Source organism: Arvicanthis niloticus, chromosome 2 (genome assembly GCF_011762505.2).
Source record: "Arvicanthis niloticus isolate mArvNil1 chromosome 2, mArvNil1.pat.X, whole genome shotgun sequence".
Lineage (NCBI taxonomy): Eukaryota > Metazoa > Chordata > Mammalia > Rodentia > Muridae > Arvicanthis > Arvicanthis niloticus.
The window spans coordinates 106,595,022-106,621,154 of NC_047659.1; the positions used below are offsets into that span (position 1 = coordinate 106,595,022).

Consider the following 26,133-nt stretch of genomic DNA (forward strand, 5'->3'; position numbering starts at 1 on the left):
ATTTTCCAACTTCATGGTGATATGGGAATTACCCTCATCCAGGAGAATATGAACATGGAGTTCTGAATTTGGGCTTTGCCTGACTTTCCAGTAAGTCAGGCAAAGCCCAAATTCAGTAAGTGGTAGGATATCTTGTGATTCTGGTCAGCATCTTCCACCCAGCCACATGAAAGTGGGAATGGTTGATCCTCTGCAGTGGTCTGGGTAGGTTGGCTGGGTTAAATGCATCTTGCATTTCTGATACTTTCAACTTACAATGAGGGTTAATCAGCCCTCATCCCCATTCTCAGTGAAGGAACACCTGCAACAGTTTTCCCTATTCTTCATACCCAACCAAGGGAATGAAGAGAGAAAGGGAGCTGTACTGAAGTGCTCTGGGCTATCCACCGGATAACTGTCTCTCATGGGTTTTCCATTCAGTATGTTTCGGGTGACAGGGAGACGGCGAATGGGGACGTCAGAGAAAGAAAAGCTAATGTTGGAGAAATCAGAATAAGTGTTTCTGCAAAGGCATAAAATAAATAAAGGCATGTGCAAAGGGGAATAATTATGCAGTCGTGACTCCTTAATATTACAGGGATCCTTAGCTTATGCCAGCTGCTTAAGGATGCTGAGTAAAACCCATCATAGCATTTCCTGTGAGAGTTCTCTGGAATGAGGCCAGAGGAACATTTCAGCTTGCTGGATAACAGACTGGAGAAGAAACACACTGAGTGCTGGTCATTGATGAACAGAGGGTGTGATGAGAGAGCCCATTGGCAGGACAGAGTGTTCCTCTCAGGGGATGCTTCTTTAATAGAACAAAGGTCATGAGCCAGGGTAGCATAAGCCACAGCATGTATGCTGACGACAGAAGCCTAGGTCCTGTCCTAGTTTCAGCTATAAAGTGGAGAAGAAAATACCAGCACCAAAATAAGCAATAATGGCTGCTGGTCAGTTGCCTGATACATATTTTCTACTCATAGGAGAATAAGACACCAGCCTCCCTCTCCTGTCAAGTAGTGCCAATAAATGCTATTTTCTTCCTCGCTGGCATGTTTAAAAGACAAAAATCTGGCTTTATGACCAAAATGAAAGAATTAGACATTCATTTCAAGGCTGTTTGCATCCCTAATAATATTCTATGAAATAAATAAAAAACAGCTTGAAGAAAAACAGGAACCAAAATGGAAACTCTGACAACAGACCCTACACAAGGCAATAATTGCTAGGTCTGAAGTATCTCTTTGTGCTGTGGTTGAATTGGGCAATCATGCTACAGATAATATTTTCTAAGGTAAAAATCTATTGCTGGGAAATAGATGCTGCCCAGTGAGCCATGGCATCCCGGATATATTTGATGAATACATTGTCTTCATCAGAAACCGTTGTTACAGAGGCCCAAGGGAACTGAAAGATATCTAATTTCTGGTATGCATTCTCACTTCTGTATTTTCAGGGGAAGTAATTGTCTTGAAATAAAAAAAGAAACAGAAATTAAAATTCAGACCCTGACAACGGATCACAAATCTAAGGTAAGAAAACACCCATTTTTACACAGTGACTTGCAAAGGATACGTTATAGTTTATTTTAGAAGGGGCAACTTCGGGTTGATCTGGTATCAGAAACGGTAGGAGGGAGTTGAACTAGAATGACAGGGTCGGAGGTTTGTGTTTGCCTCAGATTTATTGCCTTTGAGAAGAGCCACTTCTCGGAGCATCTTTTTGTCTTGCATGTGGAAAAAAAAACTAACGACGTTTATTTCGTTTGTTGACCCTGATGCATCAAGTAAAACGGTGAGCAGAGGCTGGAAGGAAACAGTGAAAGTACAGAACATAACATACTTTCCTAGGGAGGTAACATGCAACATGACACAGGAACAGCCAGACTGTGGGCTGAGTACATGCTTACATTTAACTGCATCTTGGTGAGGACTTTTAGGGTGAGAAAAATTAAGTTGATAGTCTAAGAGTTGAGCCTAATTGGGGGAATTGGCAGTTCCTCCAAGTCAAATGAAACCAGGATACTGAAAGACCTTAGGTAAGATTGTGAGCCTTACAAGACCTAAACACTAAGCCTCTGGGCGAACACAAACATTATTTCAGTAATAATAATACATTTTAAATTTAAAAATTGCTAAAGCTCTCAACTACCACACAAGCTCAAAAGAGCAGCTTCAGTGTGCCTATATGTGATCTTATTACCCAGGCCCATGGCTCTAAGGTATGCATGGACGAGTCACGCTGTTGTAAATGGATTTCTCCTTTGTGTCGTATCTTTTGTATGGCAGGGACTGTGCATCCTGGGATATGAGAATTAGTACTTCATGCACTATTGCCTTGAATTTTAGATACTTTTCTCCTGTAGCACAGAAACCCTGGCAGTGGTATCAGTTTGCTTTGGCTGTGTGCTAAGCTCCCAAATTTTAATGCCTTTAAACAACTATTATTTATTAGCTCAGTATCTGTGGGGCACAAATTTGAACCGTATTCAAATGGGTGATGACCTTGACTTTGTGGGACTCAGCCAAGCATCTACAGTTAGCTATGGTGGTGGGGGGGGTGGGGGGGCGGATGCTATCCTATGCAAAATGGCTGTTTCTTGAATGACCTCTGCCTCCAGCATGGCAGCCTTGTCTCATTTAAAGGGCATCCTCCATAGAAGAGGGGAAAGATCTTGTTGACCTCTGCTTTAGACAAGTTTGCCATTGTCTCGTTGGCTAGAGCAAGTCAGTCAGATTTCAGGAACTGGAGAAGCAGCCTCTAACTGTTGACAAAAGAAGTGCAGAACCACCACTTGGCACAAAGTGTGGTCATGAGAAGGGGAGGTGTTCCTACCCAAGTGTCTGTTGAGGGCGATGGAGTATGCCATAGCCTAGGAACAAGAGAGCACATGGCTCTCTGTTCAGACCTGTGGCCTGACAGAAATGGAGATGGAAAAGCATGAGATGATGAAAAGAAATGTGCTGAAACTGACCAAGATCCAGACACACCAGAGTATAAGACGGGCATTGAAATACCAGGCCGACGCAGGCTACATAACAGCCAGAGCAACGATTTAGCACAGTACAACAGTGACTAGTGTATATTATTTTTGTGTGGGTTGTGAATGTTCACTGATTCACAATATAAAATTGTGTCCTGGCCTGAACGCATAGTGTTGTGCTTTCAGTGCATACTGGACTCAAGAGCTTCCAGATGACCTCATCCCATTGTCCCCAAACAGGTCAAGGAGATTGTGGCCCAGCACACGAAGGAGTGGTCAGAAATGATCAACACTCACAGTGCCGAGGAGCAGGAAATCCGGGATCTGCACCTGAGCCAGCAGTGCGAGCTGCTGAGAAAGCTGCTCATCAGTGCTCACGAGCAGCAGACCCAGCAGCTGAAACTCTCCCATGACAGGTGGGAGGGTCAAGTCCCATACTGTAAACCTTCAAATGACTGGGATGACTGGGGCATGTGTGTACGTGTGAACATGAACTAGCAAAAATAAGGTTGATGTATTTCACCTACTTAGTGTGAGGAAGCTGATTTGTAAGGAGTAGCCTCTGCCAACAATGTCATGCACATGTTAGGATGGTCCTACCATCAAGTAAACTTAGGTAAGATTGCGAGTTGCTATAATGCTTACTAAAAAAAAAAAAAAACAAAACAGTCTTCCTCTTCTTAGCGTTTTGGGGCTCAACACTAAGTTAAGACGGGAAGTAAAAAGGAACTGAATTCTCTAGGAATATAAGACACGGAGAGAAAGCCTTGTCACTGGAGCTCCTAGGATGACTCTTATCTCAGTGGCAATGCATTAGAGAGCCTCCTCCTTTCTGAATGTTGTTAGAACTTCATGTTTCAGGAAGACAGACTTGTTCAGAGGGTAGCGAAGACCTACCAGCTCATTTGCCGATCCCCACTTTACCAAAGCACATATTGTGCTGTAAACACTGCTGAGGCTGAGCTGGACTTACTTCTCCCTGCACTGCAGAGCATGTCTGCTGATTGCATCTTTCCATCCCAGTTTGCTTGCTGCATGCTTGTTCCCCTAAGTATTTGCTGTATGCCACAGTTACGGTATGCTGGCTTACACAGGGCAATACAAAACAGAAACTTTCCACCAAAAGAACAAAATGATCATTTTTAGAATGGCAACTGCATAACTTATACGGCAGTATATGAAAATTGCCAGCCTTACTTTGGGTGAGACATCCTGCTGTGAGAAAGTGGTTTGCCATAGACCCCAGTGCTGTGTGAGGCAAGTGAATGATGTCTGGCATGACCTGGTTCCGTCAAGACATTTCCTGCACCCTATGAAGTTTTAAGTACTTGGTTTGCTTATATAGTGTGAGAACTCGTATTTCCTTTTCTTCAAGACTGCTTCTGACTGAATATGTGCTATACAACAAGTCTATGCAGCATCCCATCCTGCCTTTGGACAGTGCTACAATGTCAGCTTGTAGGCACCCCCTCCGTTAATCCAAAATGTGACTTCCTGGTCATCACTTTTGTAACCACACGAAGAAAAATTATGAGTCTCAAAGTTTGATATTTTCTGAAAGAAATTTTAAAATGTAACTTTTCATTGTTTAGAAATTCAATTTTAAAAACCACAAACTCAGCTGCTAATTTGTCTTTAAAAGTAAGTCTGTGCTAAGAGCACCTCAGAGTGACAGCAGGACTCAGGATTTTTCTCCACTGCCTGTTAGATTGCATCCATTTTGCTTGGTAATTGTTCTTGCTTTTACCAAATGCTTGCCATTCATACAGTGGGTATTCATAAGTGTTCTTGTTTGAAGGAAGGGAAGGAGGGCAGATCAGTCACTTACAAGCAAATCAGGAAAACTTCTGAGAGCGGTTGCTTTGGGTCCAGAGTTTCATTGTCCTGCTGGCGAGATGGCAGGTGGCTGACTAAAGCTCCATTTTAGCATTGCCCATCTCTCTTGACATAGAGTAAACCACTGGGCTTAGGTAACCAGCCTCCGTGTATGTACATTGCAAGCAAAGACCTAAGGAGATCACTGTGAGTTAAACATTACTTGTAATTGCATCCTTTTATGGACATCTGTCCTTTTTTGGTTTTGAGCAAATACAGCATCTTTTCACTGGCCATGACACATGCCTCCACTAGGTGGCACTGCTTTCCTCAGCCATCTCCAGTCACCTGAGCTCAGTCATGTAAAGAATATGAACCGAGTCCCATTGTTACATATTGTATTCGGGTTTCTATTTTTCATGTTATAAATCATAAAGGCACCATTTAGGAGTATGGCACAAAGAGGCAAGTGTTGGCATTGCTGTACCCTCTTCACAAACATCAGAACTCCATCTGTCTGCTCACTGATCTTCAACTGTAGTCTCCCTGGACTCTCTAACTCTCCTCTGCATGCATCTCTATTGACTTATTTCTATTTCATAGGGAAAGCAAGGAGATGCGAGCCCATCAGGCTAAGATTTCTATGGAAAATAGCAAAGCCATCAGTCAAGATAAATCTATCAAGAATAAGGCAGAACGGGAGAGGTAAGTGTGAAGGTATTCACTAGTGAGAGGTAAGTGTGCGGGTGCTCACTAGTGAGAGGTAAGTGTGAGGGTACTCACTGAGACTGTCTAGTTTATAGGGAACCAGTGTCAGAAACATTTGGTTATGTGAACTCAGCATAGATCTGAGATATTAATTCTGCTGTGTTCTAAGAGACCTGTAGTACAGTTTCTATGGAAATCGATTACTACTGCAATAGTAAAATAGTTTCCGATGTTTTCCTGATAACTGCCATTGGCAAAATGTATTCACATTCACACATCATATGCAAAAAGCTGACAATAATTGGTATAATTCGTTAGCATTCCTCCTACCATGGCTCTGCAGACCTCTCTCTTACTCAGGTCTCAGCATGTTCTGGGTGAGAGGGGTCTGAATATCAGGAAGGCTTCTTCTCGCCTTTGCCACCAGGAACTATCTGTAAAGCTTCCACATAGATTTTCTGGTTTGTCCTCTGGCTAGGTAGGCTTTCTCAAAGAAGAAACTGAGGCAGGAATCCAGGAGGATGTCACTTACTGAGCAACTTCCTCACAGGAGAAAGGGAAGACAAGGCAGGTGGGACCAGACCTGAGTAAGGCTTTGGCACCAGGTGCTGTGGGCACAGCTGGTAAAGGTAACCTGAGGAAGTATCAGCAGCCATGCTATTGATAAGGGGGCGTGGCCAGTGGACACAGATAACAGTCACCTCTCTACTCATCATTCATCTCTGAGGGCCCAGAAGTCTTCTGTTCTATAAATAGAAGAACAGGCAGAGCCAGGGAAACAATGGACATCTGGGTGCCTGATCACAAAGAGATGGTATCTAGTGACAGCCAGGTCCACTGAAAGACTGGTTTCTGCTCTACAAAACACAGAATTCAGATTAGTCCTTGGGGACCAAAGAGTAAAGTGAGTTTAGAATCTTAGACTTGTGTGTCACTCCATGAAGCATGGGCTGCTAGAAGACTTTGCAGCCCAAAGGTAGGGTCTCTGTGCTTCAGCTCTGGCTTCCTGGCCTTCTGGATGCTCAGTGGATACTGATGTTTTAGGCAGAACTGCCTCAGTTGTATTTATTCTTTGCAGTTCTTAAATGATGCTAGGTAACAGTAAATCAAGGTATGACAAAATTTGAAGCATCCAACTAGTTAATACACCTTTTATGGTACAGTTTTATAAAATGCCTTTTAAATGTAATAGCTCCACCCCTCAGTGCAAAGTAGAATTCCACCATAATTTATTTTTTATTGTATGTATTTATTTACCTTATGTGAGTGTGATGTGTTTGTAAGGTGGGGGAGAGGAGAGCACAGAGGAGCACTCATAATCACACAGGGTGTGCATGACAACTTGCAGGAGTCAGTTATCTGCTGTGGGAGCCAGCGATCAAACTCAGGTTGTCAGAGTTGGTTGTAAGTTTTTTTATCCCTTGAGCCATCTCACTAGCCCTCCATGGCGATTTTGACCTGGAGATAAATTGCTTTTTTAACGGTTTGGCCAAGATATTTCACAGTCATTGTAGAGTGCCATCTGTGCCTCCCAGTAAGGAGGTTCAGGGGAGGACATTAGTCATCTGTTCCAGCAATTATTTGTAGAGTGGTATTGTAACATCTCTTTGGCTCTTGCTCTCTTTTCAAAGGTGCCGATTTCTAGACAATTTCCTAGAAAAGGAACTCAGTTTAAGAGTCTTTTTTTTTTTATTAGATCTTTCATTTACACTTCAGATACCATCCCATTTCCCCATTCCCCCCCCTTAGAAAACCCCTATCCCATGCCCCCTTTTCCTTTTTGCATTTATACATTTTTTTAAGAAATGTTAATCATAGGCTTTATAAGTTTGGTATTGTTCAATCAGAGGTGTAACCCACTACCCAACCTAGATATATCAACTATCTTTGACTGGTGGAGATACATGAACATCTGCTTCCCTGTCTCCCCCCTCTATCTCTCTTTCATCACCTAGCTTCTCCTCTCCTTCTTCTTCTCCTCTTCTTACTCCTTTTCTTCCTCTCAATACTCCTCCCACCTTAGCTCCTCCTACACATCACCCTTCCTGTTAAAAGGAAACTTTTCTCTCAAAATACAATTAGAGCATAATTATGCCTATTTGTACCAGTGAGGTACAAGATAGTCCTAATACCCAGTCCATCCTTTTGTTGACTAACCAGCACCTCTGTCATCTATCCTAACTAAAACACTTAGTTCTGAACCTGGCTTTTTCCTTGGCTTTAGGATGAATGTCAGCTGATGACCATACACTCAGATCTTTTCTCTCAAAGTAAATAGCTATAAGTTTTCAACCCCATCAGAAATCCAGAATGACTGAGTTGACTATAATTGTGGGAAGCACAAAGCATAGCTTCTAAAACTTAGCCAATTTATAGAGACCTCTGAACACCTGGACACTCGCTCTACTTCAAAATGTTGGAGCATCTGTTCTTCTACCTTCTGGCCCAGGATCATCTGACAGACCTTAGTGCTGCAGAATTATTAAGGGCTGATTACTCTGTCTAGGCAGATATAATCAGTCGACTATTCTGCAAGTGTGTCCTTTTCTGGACAGTAATTTGTCTGTAGAAGGAAAGTGGCAATTCTTGCCTAGTGGCTGTCTCACCACAACTGGAGTAACTCCAAGGATGCTCAATTTCTTCTTAGAATTTAACATAGGAAGCTGTCCGGAGCAGACAGGTCTCTAATGAAAATGAACATTAATACTGAAATGTTTGTCATGTCAATTCTAAGGATTTCTGATGTTTTGAAAACCAGCTATCCATGTAAGGTAATCTGGACTGTTGCCTGTTAACTCCACTCAGCTATTTCTAAATAAAACATAGAGAACACCCTTATAATAAACTCCAAGTCATGAATTTGCTATAGTCCCTTAACTCACAGGCTGACTATCTCAAATCAGTTAAAAAAGTTAAAGAAGGACTGGGTCTAAGCTTTGTATTCCTAAGTGTGTTATACTGGTACAATGCCTATGAGAGTAACAATATTCATCTCACTCTTATATCACTAAGAAGCTCATGCCAATGAAAACCTTAAAATTTGTAAACAAAGTAAATTGGTGCCATTTAAGAATTTATATCTTCATCTTACATGAAAATACATCTTTCACTCAAAAACCTCAAATATCCAAAACATAATAAATACAAGTTAATTTCCATTTGATTTTTTAGACTGTGTTGTTAAATTTGAACTCCTTTAGGCTGTACAAAGTGAGATATAAACTCCAGAATTAAGACCAGACTGCTAAGTAGTCCTTTATTATGTTTTATCAAATGTGTTGTTACACAGTGGACCTGATTCAGCCAAGTACAACTTTTTTTTTCCTTTTTTTCCATGCAATGTCTTACTGTGTTTTTGATGCTAGTCTGGAACTCATTAAGATCCTCCTGTCTCAGAATATTGTGCTCTGGAATGAGGGGACAGGCCACTCATCTCAGCTTTCAAATCACCTTAAACTTTAAAGTGCTGTTAATATCATTAGCGAGGCTTTAGAAATACTTTCTTTAGCCAGGTGTTGGGGGTTCATGCCTTTAGTCCCAGCATTCAGGAGGTAGAGGCAGGAGGATCTCTGAGTTTGAGACCAATCTGGTCTACAGAATGAGAATGTGTGTGTGTGTGTGTGTGTGTGTGTGTGTGTGTGTGTGTGTGTATAATTGTGGCCTTGGCTTTATCATACCGACAAGGACAAAGCTAAAGACTTATTATAGGACTTAGCAAGACCAACAGAAACTAAAACACTGTTCTATTCCTTTAAACAGAAATTATACAATATTTATAACAAAATGAAAATGCAAACACTGTTTATCATGGACAGAAACTATCGTGATTTTTACATGAAAAGCGTGGGTATTTCTTAAAAGATGTGAAAATTAATGATTTGAACACTCAAGGAAGGTAAACAGGTAGAAACCAAGATGAACATCAAGATCCCAGGTCAAAATAAATAACCGAATGCACAAAGTACTAAAGTAGAAAAGAAAACAAGAGAAAGCATTCAGAGAACCAATAGCTTATCTAAAAGTGGGGAAAAAAAACCTAATGAATCACTCAATAGACTGTCAGCAAGAATGGTCACAAGGAGAAAAGAAACACTATTTAGTGATATTTGGAATGAAAACTGAAAATAAACAGAGGCAAATCATTTTCAAAGCTGTTACAATGCTGGTGGTAAATATGAAACTATCTAAGGAATGGAGAATTGCTTTAAAAATACACACATCCCTGTGGACAGCCCCACATCCCTGTGAATATAGTCAGCAGTAATTGGATTTGGGGGTTATTAATGATGATAATAATAACAAAAGAAGACATGAACTTGGAGGGCAGGCCCTGGGGGAAGCTGGAGGAAGGCAGTAGGAAATTGACAGTGTATGCATGTATACATTTTCAAAGGAAAAAATACTATTCTAAAGGAGAAAAGGAAAACTACACATGCTGTGAGCACAAACGGAGAAAACCTAAGGGGTCGCCATTACTACAGGAGTTCACCCATTTCTATGTCGTATAGCCATGAAAAGCCCCACACCTAGAATCAGGGACACAGGTAAAATAGCATGATGCACCAACCAAGGTACAGAAGCCGTGGTGTGAATGTGAAGATGCAGCCATAGGGTGAAGATGAATCTGAACATTCTACTATATCCTACCAGCAAGCAAGTCTGGGAACAATACCCAAAATATCCTCAGTCCCCAAAACACACAAAATGATGTTAGCGTGTCAGCAGTTATCAGTGCTTAGTGGGATCCCATGAGAAATGTCGATGCCCTGGTCCTCTCAGCCCCTCTGCATCAGACTCTTAGGTTTGGAGCACAGCAGTCTGTCTGACACAGGATGTATTTCACATGGATACAGCCGTTTTGGTTAAAAATATTAAGATATGGCTAAGTGAGGCTCTGCCAGCCTCAGGGCTTCCTCCAGGGAGAGGGAGAAGGGAAAATAGAATCTGAAGGAGTACAGAGGAAGTTTAAATTTTATGTATAGCATTCTTTAAAAATAGGAGATCAGGGACTGGACAGATGGCTCTGTGGTTAAGGGTGCTTACTGTTCTTGCAGAGGACCCCAGTTTGCTTCCCAGCACCCACTTGGCAGTTCACAACTGCCTATAACTGTTGTAGAAAGTATTTAATCCCGACCCCCGCCTTTGCTATTTAAGTTTCTGGATGAAAGACACACACACACACACACACACACACACACAGCTTTATATTTACAGTAAGCCTGTGACAGCACAAGAGCTGGGAAGATATCTACCTGCCATGCTGTTAGAATCTACTTTCCTAATGATAACCCCCCAGTAATACTTACTGTGTTTCATCTGGGCTGTTCTTAACTCCAGTTGGCCAGCCCACAGGGCCAGGTTCTCCTGACACCTAACCCATGACAGCTTCTCCTTCCTCCTCCTGCACTTCTCTTCTCCTCCTTGGTTTCCTCAGATTCCAAGCCCTGGGAAACCTAAACTCTACCTATGGCTTTTTTGCCCAACTATTAGCTGTTGGCATCTGTACCAATCAGAAATGACTTGGTCATAGGAGCTTCATATGGACTTCAGGACTTGGGGGCCTGCACTTAGCATTACAAAACCTCAACATATAACTCCACTACCAGAGGCTTCAACACCTTCTGTCCTCTTAGGGCTCCTGCACATACATAGTGGAAATAAGTTCCCACAAGTAAACACACATTCACAGGAACCGGAAATTATAAAGAAATATAAGTATTGGTTAATCTGAGTGATGTGTACAGGTAGTTTTATATTTATGTATCTATTTTGTGTGTTTGGAAAATGATCCAATAAAAATTAAACAGAAAGGAAGCAACAGTCTTCTCTAGGAAGTGAGGGAAGACAGTTTCTTATGGATAGAAGTGATGCAATCCCACATGCTGTTAGAGTGACTGCTATTTGTCTCCATTGTTTTTAGGCGAGTCAGGGAGTTGAACAGCAGCAACACTAAAAAGTTTCTAGAAGAAAGGAAGAGAGTGAGTATCCTATGTTTTCCTCGGCATGCCTCTTTGAAAACAATAACTTGAGCTTGCATCTTAGCCTTGCAAGCTCAGTCGCTTAATTTCATTATTTTCAGTACATTAAATATTCCAGCTTTGCCCCTCCCTGAAGGCCAAAGCAATCTCTTACTAAAATCATTATGGAAATTATCGGACAGTCCTTTGTGGAGGTGACAGTGCCACCATCCAGACATGCATAAGTGCTCAGCCATTTTCTAAGACTTGGGAAGGAAAGATCTGCCCAATATACACTATGAGTTTAAACTCTTAAAGGTTTTCAGGGTCTTTTTCATTCCTTTTTGAGAAGTAGGATCACCCTCGGTTAAATTATAAACCCTGTAAGCTGTCCATCATTTATAATTTTGAGACAACATGACGTTGATCACATTTTCTTTCCAGCTGGCGATGAAGCAGTCGAAAGAAATGGATCAGTTGAAAAAAGTCCAACTGGAACATCTAGAGTTCCTGGAGAAACAGAATGAGCAGGTATTTCACCCCATGGAAATAACAGATAGGCAGCCCATCAGCCTCGGGGCACAGTGCCGTGGCCCACAGGAACCCTGAGGCCAGGAAGTACAGTGGAAGGCAGAGAGCACTTGCTGGGTGCTTACTGTACCTCCTCCTCTTCATCCAAAAAGAGCAGAAGTGCCTTTTGTGGAGGAGGAGGAGGAGAGGCAAGAGGCTATGGGGGATTAAGAGTGAAAAGTTGTCCTTTGGTCTATGATAGGATGGGTTCTAAGTGTGATGGTCCTAGGCAAACAGGTTATACGAACCACTTTTTCGTTTGTGTTTGCAGCTTTCCAGCGTACAGCCTGTAGGTGTTAGTGTATTAAAAGCAAAAGAGAAGAACCATCAATCTAAAAAGTGAACTTGGAAATTCTTCCCAGGGCTTCACAGTAGGATCTAAATTCTTGCCTCCTCAATAGAGAAGAACAATTGCGCACAGCAATAGTTACCCAACTCCACTAAGTCAGTTAAGGCACCTGCACAAGTCTGTTTCCAGGAAGCATGGGAAGTGAAGTATAGCAGGCTCCATCCACTTAGCCCGCAGCCCAGCGGCCATCCTTTTGATCTCCAGCTTAACCGGCTGGAACTCGCAGCAAGCTGGACATTTCCTCTGTCTCATTTGGTCCCATTTTGATCTTGGTTCGAATATTGGACTGTGTTGATCATTTACACAGTTTAGAAACTGTATAGAGCCTTTGATGAAATATCACACTGCATTTTTCTTTTACTCTAGAAAGCAATCCTATCTAAGTTTTTTTTTTCAGAGTTAATAGCTCGTCATCCTGAAGAATACTTCAGAAGGAATTACATTTTAAAAGGTCCTTAAGAGAGGAACATAAAATCACAGTCATTTTGTGTGTGTGTGTGTGTGTGTGTGTGTGTGTGTGTGTGTTGTAGCTTAGGTAACAAACCTAGCTCCTTGTTTCAAGACCTCACTCTTGGTTGGACAGAACCCAGTCCTCTCATGGGTCTGAATTAACCTAGTCAGTTCTAGTCATAAGTACTACCCAGGGTCCTCAAGAGAGACAGTGCACATGTTTGGTCCTAGAAGTCCAACTCATTTGACCAACTCATAATACATCACTTTCTGGTGTGCATCATGCAACTTATGTTTTCTGTCCTGAAAACACTTCTCAATATGTGTCCCCGAGGCGACATGAGACTATACGAAAGGGTAAAGCCACCATGATTTCCAAAGCTTCAGAACTCACTTGGGGAAAGGGGAGGGAAAGGTCAAAGAATGCAGAAGATGAACATCTCTGAGAGGCTTTAGAATCTCCTTTCAAAGAAGGGCCTGATGAAAGGCAAGGCATGTTTAGAATTTAACTATCTAAATTAAGAAACTATTTAGAAAGTATTGTGTTGCTTAGCAACAAGTTTGACTAAAGAATGTAAATGTGCTAAAAATTACTCATCACTACATAGCTAGAGAATACAGTTTTCAGATGTTGCTACTTTTAAAGCATAATAAAGAAATCACTATGAGCGTTATACTAATACATAGGTAATTTGAACTACATAAGACTACTTGCATTAAAATCCTGGGTTACCAGTAGTTGTGTTGATTGGATCATGTTGGAAGGATGTGAGCTTTTTGTTCTTAAAACTCACATAATACCTATTAATATGTCGTAAGTAACATCTGCCACCCACAAAGTGAGATTTTGAGTCACAGAAACTTAAGAAAGCACCGAACATGAAAAATATTCAGATGTAAAAATGTAGTGATATTCAAGAAAAAGGCATTCAAATAGAAACCTCCAGCAAATGTAGACTTGGGAATTGAATTTCTACATTAAGCTTCAATTTGAAAATATAATATCTCTTGTTGCATAACAAATTAAACACCAGGTTTTTACAGTGTATTTTTTAACATGAAGGTCTGGAAGCATGGAACCCTCAGTCCCTCTGTCAGCTACAGCCCTCTCCTATGCACAGTGCAGAGATGCAGGGAATCCCCTGGTTTCCTGATAAACACAAAGGCTGAAGCCATGTAACAGAACGACATTCAAAGTCAAGTACACATTCATTTAGCAGAACAGGTCACCATATTCACACAGTCACAGACTTCTAAAGCAATCTTCCAACCCCGTGTTAAGCTCCAGTTTGTTCCTTGTGTGTAGATCAAAGATACTTTAATTTAAACATCCATATAATATTGCCTTTTATGGTTTCTTACTTTTTCCCTATTGTAGCCCTCCAAGCCATGCCCTGTCAACCCCAAAATAAAGCCTGGTGAATCTATCTAACTAGCCAGACCACCGTCAAAAGCATTAGAAGAAACAGCTAAAGGGCTCACACAGTTTGGCCTTGCTTCTGGGCCCTGTCCTTTGTGAAGCACTTTCTAGCCTGGCTTCTTTTATTAGCCAGTTGCTCACTTAGACTCCCAAGGGCCAGGACATATATGTACACATATTGTAATCTTGTGACTTAGTTTTTCTCATAGTCCTCCAACCACCCAGTGTTTCATCTGTCTTGACATGTACCATTCCAAACATTTAACGATTCCATTACTGTCAGATTCAAGTCTTAAAAATTAATATCTGTCATCAACCCTATCATTCAATAGAGTGAGGGAAAGGGCTTGGCCAAAGCTCAGGCTCCCTGCCCACTGACAGGAGAGAGGCATATGTTGTGCTAACAGGCGTTGGTTGTTTGTTTCGTTATTCCTTTTTCCTTTGTTGAGCTCAGCTTGGGGAAAGTTGTTGTTGATGGGTGTGTACATGTTTTACTCTTAGCTTTTTTGCTTTTCTGTATATGGTTTTGCATTCATTTCTCAAAAAATCACTTCAGTATTCATTTATTTTCTTTGTTTTCTGTATATGACTCAATTTTGACATTACTATTTTTGTACAAACAGCTTTTGAAATCCTGTCATGCAGTGTCCCAAACACAAGGTAGGACTGAAATTTTGATGATAAGCAAGACCTTGCTTTCCTTCCTGGCTATGTCAGTATTCTTGGTTTGATTTCCATTTATGACTCCCATCTGGTCATAGCTAAGTAATATCTTAAGGGTTTAAACTTTAAAAACCCTGGCTATTTCATGCTTGAATTCCTTATGCTACTTAATCTGAAATGCTGTCACATTTGCTTGTGGTAGTGTTTTAGTCAGCATTTCCAATTCCAAATCCAAGAATTGGGTTGTTACTGTAAAGACAACCCAGACTAAGAGCATTACTTTTATATAATGTCTGTTGGTGCTTTTCAATGATGTAGTGTTGTGGTCTATGTGCAGAAATGTTATAATACAATGGTTTTTGCCATGTTCTCTCTTAAGTCTGGTCTGCCTATGGCTAGCCACCCCTTGTAAAGTGACTAATCAACTATTGGAAATAGAAACGAAATGATTTTGAGAAAGATGTTTGTTGTAATAGGCAGACATCTGCTAAGTGAAATGGATAGTCACTTTGCTCGTGTAACTATTTAGCTCTCAGGATAATCTTTTAATGCCATTTACATATGTATTTTATACTATATTCCTTAAATACAAAGGGGCCAAAATGTAGGGAAACTTTTATTACTATTTATTGAACACCAAGTCATTTAATTTCTGGCGCTGAAAATGTGTCACTGTCATCCTTATGGATACTGTTTGTGTCATTATTTCATGTTTGTATATTTTCTCCATTTCTTCATTTTCTTGTGAGTATTACTGTATGTCAGGCATTGAAAATTATATGGGTAGAGGGACTCATTAGCCCCAAATTTACATGGATTTAAAATTCTTTAGTGATGTTATATCTATCCTCACTAAAATGAAACTGAAAGCCATAATGTTGAAATAATAATAACAGTACTGCATTATCTGTGATATAAATTGATTTTTGTTCTGGGACTTTATTTGGGAGATCTAAATACTTCTAGTATGATCTAGAATTGACCAGCCCCTTCCTCTGACCTTCCATTTAGCTGGAATATCAAAGCAAACATGAACTGAAACATCACAGGACTTCAGAATCTTCCTTTCAGAATATATCTGTATAGATTTTACATGTTTCTATTCTTACCTATCCTTTGTTTTAGTGGTGTATCACTGAAAAAAAGGAGGAGGGTTTCTTACTCTTCCATAAGGTGCAAACATATAGGTTGGGCATCTTAGCTTTGGTTGGAAAGTCAAAATTTAAATGAACCACTTGATTAATTTCCCATGTTCATCCCTAGAACCTGCTTCTATAGCCCCTCTAGAATTAAGAGGGCTTTAGTGACTGTCTTAATTCATGATATTAAATTCATCCCCCTTACATTCTTAAATTCTTCCAGTCCATAAAAAGTAAATAACTTCAAAGAAGCAAGAGGCCAGAGTTTAGAAAGTAAGATTTCTGGCATCCTGCCTACTCCTCTAATGTTCTGTTTGTAGGACTCTAGCCAAAGCTATGCAGCATACATGCTCTTATGTTGCCTATCCCCATCAACAGACTCTGAAATAATTACTTTTAATTAAACTTCAGGCTTCTAGAGAAATTAGTTGTAGGTAAGCAATCCTATTCTGAAAGTGATAGAATTATCCAAACAAAGTCACAACACATGACACTAATCAAATAGTTGGATTTGACATCATCTAACTGTCTGGCTCAAGTTCTTTTCATGTGGCTTTCTCAGAAATTTGTAGGCCAGATTTTCTCAGATTTTTGTGTACCATTAAAGTTTCTTGGAAGATCCTGTTGAAATAAAGATTCAGATTCTGTGGATCTTAAGCAAGCTCCAAGATTTTGCATTTCTGAAAATAACCCCTAGAAGTTCTGAGGCTGTCAGTCCATTTGCCATTTATGTAATAAGGGTAGGTTTAGCAGGAAGAGAGGCTAGACCAACTGGGTACCTTCAGAAGGGAATTTCCATGTGTAAGGCTGTGTTTCTGGTGTTGTAGGCGAAGGAGATGCAGCAGATGGTGAAATTGGAAGCCGAGATGGACCGCAGACCAGCAACAGTAGTATGAAACTCCAGAATGCAAACTGAAGCTGAAGTCCATGGAGTGAACACCAGAAGATCATGCCTAGCTTCTGAACACAGACTTCACCGACAAAAGCTGTTTTCTTTTGTGTTTCCTTTACGTATAGATACGGTGTTACCTGAAACCACACGGACTGAGGATGACCAAACAAAATGTTCTTCTATTTAACAATTTGAGTATTGAATTTCTTTGGCCAACCAAAAGTAGCTATGTACACACACACACACACACACACACACACACAGAGAGAGGGGGGGGGGAGGGAGGGAGGGAGGGAGGGAGGGAGGGAGGGAGGGAGGGAGGGAGGGAGAGAGAGAGAGAGAGAGAGAGAGAGAAACAGAGAGAGAGAGAGAGAGAGAGAAACAGAGAGAGAGAGAGAGAGAGAGAGAGAGAGAGAGAGAGAGAGAGAGAGAGAGAGAGAGAAATCCCCTATTCCTGACAGGCAGAGTTGAACCATGATACACAACTTAAACATGTTTGCTATGAGACAGCATCACAAGCCAGTGGGCTTGGTGATGACAACTCTGCTTTGTGGTGCATTAGGACATGTTTGAGCTGCTGCTGCAAAAAATAATTAGTGCATTAGTAACTTAATAGTAAACGCATGCACTAGAAGAAACAACTCTGTCTACAGTTCATTAGCAGAAGTGGTGGTCTGCTATACAAATCACTTTGCAGAATTTTCTACACCTAAGTTACCTCATCAGTAAGTGCCATGTCTTTACCATGCCATAAGATGCTAACTTCCTGTAAATGTTGCAGAAATTGTTAGGACAATAGAGACACACAATGGTGTACCTGTGCCAAGCTTATCAGTGCTGCAAGGGGGACTCGGCAGGCTCGTTTCAGAAAGTTTACAGCTGACACTGCTTTGTAGGAATTGCTTCTGCAGATTCCACATAATGCAATTCACTATACACTATAGGGATCATGAAGTGGTTACTGGCAAATGTTTGTAAATGTGACCATGTACAAAGTATTTATACTCCTTAATTCTCACGGTTATAGCGCTAAATCATCTAAACATTACCACACGGCAAGACTAGTAAACAGGAATCATAGACGTAATGTTTTGCATGATGCACAAGCACCAATTATGACTAACCCATTCAGACACAGTTAACCTAACACCAAATACTGGTTAAGTAAATGTATGGCACAGAATATTATTTGACTATCAAGACTTTTAGCATAATGAAAAAGTCTATATATATGTGTATATGAATTATGTGGGCATTCTTGATACTTCAAGTTCTAGTTTAAAAAATACATAACTAATTTAATTTTACACAAAAATATTTATGCAGATTTTCAGACTTTCATATCAGGAAATAACCTTTTTATGTCTGTTAAATATCCAAACAATTTGCTACCGTGTTAATCTGCATGGTCTTCTCGCCTGCTGTAGTTGCCTTGCAGGTGGCGCATAAAGTGGACCTGTGGGATCAAGTCATGCTGCCCAAACCCAGAGGAGCGTGCAGAACCCGGTAGCCTAGGAGTCAGATTCCTGATTTTAGGATGCAAAATGCCAACTTAATTGTTGTATATGGTTGTACAAATAGACTCCGTGTGTTCCTCTGAAGAGGGCAGAGAAGATTATGATACCATGAAGGCTGAAATTCAATGTACAACTTCTCTAATAAAAAAAAAATGAAAACACACATTAACATCTACCAGAGTATTTGCTTCCACGATACTTTCTAGAAAACCTCTGCCTCTTCATTATTTTCAAAAGAGGGCTTTATTTTATTATGGTTCCCATTTATGGTCCCCCTCCCCCAACTGTCACAAAACACAGATTCTACATACAGAAGTTATGAGCTCTTTTTTTTCCCTTATAGTTATGAGTTGAATTGCTCTGTGCTCTGTCAAATTCCTGGTTTTCTTCTTCGTAAAACAATGGAATCAGACTGCATATTTTCAGCACCAAAATCCCATTTAATTAAAGGTCTTCACACATTGGGATGTCAGTTTTCACAAAAATTTGTAAGCTTTTCTTCCTCAAAGCCAGTGGCTCTTTCCAAGAGCCCCAGGCTGCTGTCATTCTGTCACCTGCCCTGAAGCCACCACTTGCCACTTGCCTCTGCTTTTCAGAAGGCTTCTAGTTTCCCCGATTGTTCCGGTCATGTGATCTCTCGAGCTCCCTCCTTCTAGACCATGGTAAATGTTTTCCGGTCATGTGATCTCTCGATCTCCCTCCTTCTAGACCATGGTAAATGTTCATAGTTTGCAGTTTTACATTCCGAAACAGTTTTTAATTTATCCCAGATTACTTTTAAGTATTTGAGAACTATGTACATATAAAGGATCTATTGGGACAACATTAAAGTCAACACAACTAAAACAACAGCAAAATTAGACTTTTGCTGCGAGACGGAGAGGTGGATAAGCATCTGAAAGTGCTTGCTGTGTTTACAAGTGACCAGAGTTTGATTCCCAGCAACCACTTCCAAGTGGCCTACAACCAGCTGTCAATCCAGCCCCAGGGGATCTGACCCCCTCTTACCTCTGTACACACCCACATACATGTGACAGACACTCACACAGATACAGACACATTTTTTTAAAGTTTATATTGCACCCAAATTCTATAATTATTAAAGAATAAAAAAACCCTTGACAATTAAGATGACCCATTCTCTTCTAGCTTTAAGAGCACTGCTCTGTTTCAGAACATGTTGTTCTAGTGCCCAGTCTCAATTCAGAGCTCTCTCCCCTCTAGGAGCTCACATGACCTCTTTCTCTAGTTGGTATCTGGCTTCAAAGGAAGCTCCTTGTCTTCCCCTTGTCCAGTCAAACCTAAATGCCCTCCTCTGAAGCTCTGTAAAGTGAGCCTTTCTACCTAGTTTTTCAAGATCTCTGTTGCTCTTCTCATGGCTGTTCATTTCAGAATTTTTCTGCTATCTACAGATGTGCTGGATCTTGGCTATGCAACCTTGGATTCATCTATTATGACACTACCTTTGTCTTGGTGTCTCATATAGAGCCATGTTGTTCTAATACAGTGGAGCCTCACAAATCCAGGGTACTTGATGTCTTCTGGACCTATATCCTAAGAAATGCAAAGTGAGCCTGGTTTTATTAAGCCACAAGACTTACCTGAGTTTCTGCTGTTATCTTGCTTCTGTATATAGGAATTTTATTTTCAATTTAGGACTGAAAACTTCACTTGATTTGTTTTTAGACAGGGTGTCTTTTTGTTCAAAATCCAGTGGTTGTAAATAGATGAATGTATGTCTGTGTCCTCTGTTGCATTCCATTGATCCATGTGTCTGTTTTTGTTCAAGTACCACACATTTCATGTTACTATGGCTCTACAGTATAATTTAAAATCAGAAATTGTGATAGCCCTCTAATTTTTTTGTTTGTTTTTTTGTTTTTGCTCAGGATTTTACTGATTGTGTATGTGTGTGTGATTGTTATTGTTTCCATATGCATTTAATAATTGTTTATTCTATTTCTTTTAATGTCATTAATGTAGACCACATTGAATCTGGAAGTGACTTTTGGCAAGATAACCATTTCCCATTATTTACTGTGCTGAGCCATTACCATGATAGATTTACCTTCTAGTATGTTCTTTAATTTCTTAAGAATCTTAAAAAAGTTTCTATTGCAGAATTCTTTCACTTCACTGGCTGAGTTTATTCCTGGGCTATTCTTTTAGGTTATTATGAATGATTTTTTCCTAGTTTCTTTCTCAACATTTCCTACTGGTATATAGAAAAGTATGGATGTGTGTTGAGTTTTTATTTTGCTGTTTCACTAAAGTATATCTCAGCTCAGTTTCCTTTGGAGTAGAGTTCTGGTTCTTATCTTTACTCTTCCTCAGAGGGCATTCTTGATAAACTGTATTTATCTGGACTTGAGACAATACTGTGATCGACACAGTATTATACTTCATCTCAGAGTAGGTTGATCTTCCCTTTTGAAGAGAAAAGGGGCAGCATTATAGGAAAGAAGTTTGCTAAGTGACAGGAACATAAGTATTGGTCACAGGTCTCCAGGGGACACATTTATAGATCTCACAGAATAAAAATATTCTGCCAGTCAAATGACATATTATCCAGTGATCATTAACACATTTCTTGACTTAAGGGATGATAAAATATGAAGAATATGTGCATTTGAGAATTTGTGAAACATAGTATTTCAAATGTTTTATACACAATCTTCAAGCCCCAAGCCTTTTTTTATTTAATATTTTATTTACATTTAAGATGCCTTCCCCTTTCCCCATTTCCCCTCCCTAGAAAACCCCTGTCCCATGCCCCCCCTTTCCTTTTTGCTTTTATATTTTTTTTTAAATGTTAATCAAAGGATTTATAAGTTTGGTAATGCTCAATCAGAAGCGTAACCCAATACCCAACCTAGATATAAAAACTATCTTTGACTGGTGGAGACCTGTGAACATGTGCCTCCATGCCCTCTCTCTCTTTCTCTCTCTCACCACCTAGCTTCTCCTCTCCTTCATCTTCTCTCCTTACTCCATCTCTTCCTCTCAATACTCCTTCCCACTTAGCTCCTCCTACATATCACTCTTCCTGTTAAAGTAAAACTTTTCTCTCAAAATACAGTTAGAGCATACTTATTCCTAATTGTACCAGTGAGGTACAAGATAGTCCTAATACCCAGTCCATCATTTTGTTGACTAACCAGAACCTATGTCATCTCTTCTAACTAAAACACTTTTTGATCCTGGCTTTTTGTTTTTCTTTTTGTTTTTCTTTTTGTTTTTCTTTTTTTTTTTTTTTTTTTTTTTTTTTTTTTTTTTTTTTTTTTTTTTTTTGGCTTTAGAGTGAATGTCAGCTGAAAACTATATACTCAGATCTTTTCTCTCAAAGTAAATAGCCAGGATTGGCTATGAGACTATGGGTCTTCAACTCCATCAAAAATCCAGAATGACTGAGTTAACTGAAGTTATGGGAAGCACTAAACGTAGCTTCTAAAACTTAGCCAATTTATAGAGACCGCTGAACACCTGAAAAGCCCCTATACTACCGAATATTGGAGCATCAAATCTTCAGCCTTCTGACCCAGAGTCATCTGACAGACCTTAGTGGTGCAGGATTATTAAGGGCTGATTACTCTGTCTAGGCAGATATAATCAGTCGACTATTCTGCAAGTGTGTCCTCTTCTGGACAGTAATTTGTCTGTAGATGGAAAGAGGCAATTCTTGCCTAGTGGCTGTCACCACACAACTGGCATAACACCAAGGATGCTCAATTTCTTCTTAGAATCCACAACAGGAAGCTGTCAGGAGCAGACAGGTCTCTAATCAGAATGAACATTAATATAGAAATATTTGTATCGTCAATTCTATGGACTTAAATGGGGAAGAAAATTTTAAATATAGGGCACACGAGCATCCTTCAGAAAACCTATAGAACTATCTGCACCTGGGTCTGACATCCAGCAATGAGCTTCCTAGAGAATAATGCAAAACAGGAAAGAAATCTATAATTTATCACCTGTTGAGAGATCTGTTTTTCCTCAGTTTCACCCAATCACATGCCCTCGATTATGCTTGTGAAATGTCTTACACCCTTGTGAGGAGAGCCTCAATCGTTCCTCCTCAATATTGTTTCCTTCTTAGAGATGTCAAGCTTTAGACAAACAGTATTCACATTGTGTGTAATTAATAAAAAATGGAGCCCAGTTCTCCATCTGTTCTCCCTATTTGTTTGTGCATTACTAGCCAGGGCTTAACCTTGGGGCAAACTTGTTCTGCTTGGCATCACCAGACCCCATTCCCAGCTGCTGACACATCTACAATTCGAACCTCCCTGAGAAGCTTTTTCTCCTTCCTTTAAACTTCTCTACTTTTTTGACATCTAGGAATTTTCCTATTTGTAAGCATAAATTTTCTGCAACCTACTTTTTTTTTGTCTTTTTTGGCACACATTTTTTATTGGATAATATATTTATATTTCATCTTTTACCCCCTTTCTCCCATTCCCCTCACCACCCAGAAACCTCCTATCCCATCCCTCTTCATCATCCTTCTATGAGGATGTGGCCCCACCTATCTTCTACTTCCACCTCCCCACCCTCAAATTCCCCTCCACTCGGTGTTCAGCCTTCATGGGACCGAGGATCTCCTCTCCCACCTATGCCCGACAAAGCCATCCTCCTCTACATGTACAGATGGAGTCTTAATCCACTATATAAATAAGCTAAAAAAAAAAAAAAAAAAAAAAAAAAAAAAAAAAAAAAAACATGATCATCTCACTAGATGCTGAGAAAGCATTTGACAAAATTCAACATCCCTTCATGTTAAAAGTCTTGGAACGATCAGGAATTCAAGGCTCATACCTAAACATTGCAAAAGCAATATACAGCAAGCCGGTAGCCAACATCAAACTAAATGGAGAGAAACTTGAAGCAATCCTACTAAGATCAGGGACTAGACAAGGCTGCCCACTCTCACCCTATCTATTCAATATAGTACTGGAAGTCCTAGTCAGAGCAATTAGATAACAAAAGGAACTAAAAGGGATACAAATAGGAAAGGAAGAAGTCAAAATTTCACTATTTGCAGATGATATGATAGTATACTTAAGTGAACCTAAAACTTCCACCAGAGAACTCCTAAACCTGATAAACAACTTCAGCAAAGTGGCTGGATATAAAATCAACTCAAATAAATCAGCAGCCTTCCTCTACTCAAAGGATAAACAGGCTGAGAAAGAAATTAGGGAAATGACACTCTTGAGAATAGTCACAAATAATATGAAATACCTTGGAGTGAACCTAACCAAGCAAGTGAAAGATCTGTATGACAAGAACTTCAAGTCTCTGAAGAAAGAAATAGAAGAAGATCTCAGAAGATGGAAAGATCTCCCATGCTCCTGGATTGGCAGCATTAATTTAGTAAAAATGTCTATCTTGCCAAAAGCAACCTACTTTTAATAAAGATTCCACCTCTCCTCTAGCCCACCACCCAGCAGAGGTAGTGGAAGAGAAAAATTATTAGGATATGGGGGAACTGTACCTGTTCACCAATAGTTCTTTGGGGGCAAGCTCTATTTTTTGGCAGCAATTGAGTCCTATAGCAAACACCAAATACAATTCAGAAGCTACACCAGTTCTCTTGGCAAGCAGACAGCAGGCACAAAATGGCAGCTACAGTCCAGACCTTTCAGCAAACAGACATCAGGCATGAACCAGCAACTGTAGTTCAATCCTGAAGAAAACACCAGGCTTGCCAACCAGCCTGAGGCAAGGCTGCAGAAGAGGCAAGCTGCTGCAGGAACCTCAAGAGCAGTTCTTGGGTGAGTTTCTCTCAATGGTGGTGTTACCACAAGTTGAGCTCAACAACTTTATGTATGGTGAACCATATATGGGTGTTTTTAGCAAAGAATAATGTGGCAGAGCAAACCAATGCTCTGTGCTCATCTCCCACTGTCTGTGGGGTCATATTATATTCATCAAGTGTCCTTGCACATGTTTGCTATATCCAAACATCCTTTCACTTGTGTCTACTTCAGAAAAACAGTCTTTCACATGTTTGCTTTAGCAAGACATCCTTTCACCTGTGTGCCCCAGTAAACCATCTTTGGCATAATTAACTTTCCAAAGAAGTAGAAGTTTCCACTTCTCTTATTCAATTTCTTTTCCCTTTACATCCCTTCCATATACACAGAATCATTTTGTCAAATAATGGTCCTAATCATGTTTCAAAGAAGTCCAGAGCTGGGTAAGCAACTCATTGATGGAGCACAACCTAGGATGTGCACTGATCCTCAGCAATGCAAAAAATAAAATAGCCAACCACCATAAAGGCCACCAGGAACTTACCAAGTGAGTCTATCACTATCAGGAGATTGTGGAGTGAAGAAGAGATGTTCAGCTTATTGTTGGTGTTTAAGGATATATCACTTTAAACCCGAAATAGTTTTCCCTTTGTATTCACTTCTGCAACTCTGGCAAATTTCTTTGAAATACTCTTTTGTGTGATACTCTGAGTTTTGGAGAATCCCAGTCACACTTTAGTAGTTGCAACTTTAATACCATAAATCTGAGGTGATCCATCTGAAATGAATATTTATGAACCCCTGTCTTTAATATTTCATGAAAAGCATTCTGTTCCATCAGAATAGTGAAAACTATTAAGAGGAAGGAACAGAAGATAGTTTTAAACATCAACATCATTATTTCTGCACAAAAAGAAAACTATACCTGTATCAGTAAAAAAAGGCAAGGTCCCTTCCATGTTCCTATCTTTGACTAACTTTCATAGAAATGAGAGATGAAGTTCAGTTCCTGAGCTGCTTCATCTTGACATATTTAACCTTCATCACAATACAATAACAATAAAATTCAGAGAACAGGAATATATCCAAGGCCCAAAAGTCTGTTTTGCTAAACACTAGCTTATCTTATGTTACAAGAATTTTTTTCCAAAAGAAAGGAATCTGCATGTACACCAAAGCACATATTCTTTATTCTTAATATTTTAAAAAAAATGGAAATCAAGTTTTATCAAGGGGACCGTATCAATATATGTGGTCTCTATAATTCCAATCACAGAAAATCTTGGAGTAGTTCAGAACAGGTTCCCTCAGGTGACCTGTGCTAGTGGGAATGGAGTGTAGAAGTGGTTCTCAGAATTTGTGTCAGACACCTTTGTTCCATCCTGTGTTCCCAAGAGTCTGCATGAGGATATGGGAGCATCTGTACTTTCCAGTTCACCTCTGTAGATAGCCTCTGTGTGTGTGTGTGTGTGTGTGTGTGTGTGTGTGTGTGTGTGTGTGTGTGTGTAAATGACATCAAAACAGAGTAAAAGGAAAATTATCACCATGTAGATGATTCTGTGAAGCTAGACATTAAAAGATATGAGATGATACTAACAGTGCCACCCTACCAGTATAGTGATGCCATTTTTGCACTTAAAATAGTAACCTATATTAGTTACATATTAGTATGTGATAGGTTGATTGCTACTTGATTGGACTGGTAAATATCTAAAAAATTATTGTTTTAATTTCTAAGAGTAATATTTACAGATAAGATTCACACAAACAAAAACTCAAATTTCTTCAAATTTCTGTAAGCATGTGAAAGAGTCTAAGACTAAAGATTTTAAAAGTTGTTGAGCTATAATTTGGCTTGCTCAAAGGTTATGTGAACATAAAGTTAATCTAGGTGTGCAATTAACCTTTATGTTCCTCATTACCTGCACA

The 26,133-nt window shown here is 39.9% G+C and overlaps 1 protein-coding gene across 14 annotated transcripts in view; it reads left to right on the plus strand.

The window, feature by feature from the left end:
- Window positions 1-17,118, plus strand: part of Plcb4 (phospholipase C beta 4) — a 355,587-nt gene extending 338,469 nt beyond the window's left edge. For 9 of the 14 annotated variants that reach the window (XM_076929814.1, XM_076929816.1, XM_076929815.1 and 6 more), the window contains 7 exons: window positions 1,439-1,514; window positions 3,206-3,381; window positions 5,384-5,485; window positions 11,409-11,466; window positions 11,890-11,976; window positions 14,858-14,894; window positions 16,864-17,118. In XM_076929814.1, the coding sequence (XP_076785929.1) occupies window positions 1,439-1,514; window positions 3,206-3,381; window positions 5,384-5,485; window positions 11,409-11,466; window positions 11,890-11,976; window positions 14,858-14,894; window positions 16,864-16,952 (625 nt within the window). In that variant the 3' untranslated portion in view covers window positions 16,953-17,118. The remainder of the gene's footprint in view (window positions 1-1,438; window positions 1,515-3,205; window positions 3,382-5,383; window positions 5,486-11,408; window positions 11,467-11,889; window positions 11,977-14,857; window positions 14,895-16,863) is intronic. The other 5 variants (XM_076929818.1, XM_076929820.1, XM_076929819.1 and 2 more) reach the window with 1 other exon arrangement.
- The last annotated feature ends 9,015 nt before the right edge of the window (window positions 17,119-26,133 follow it).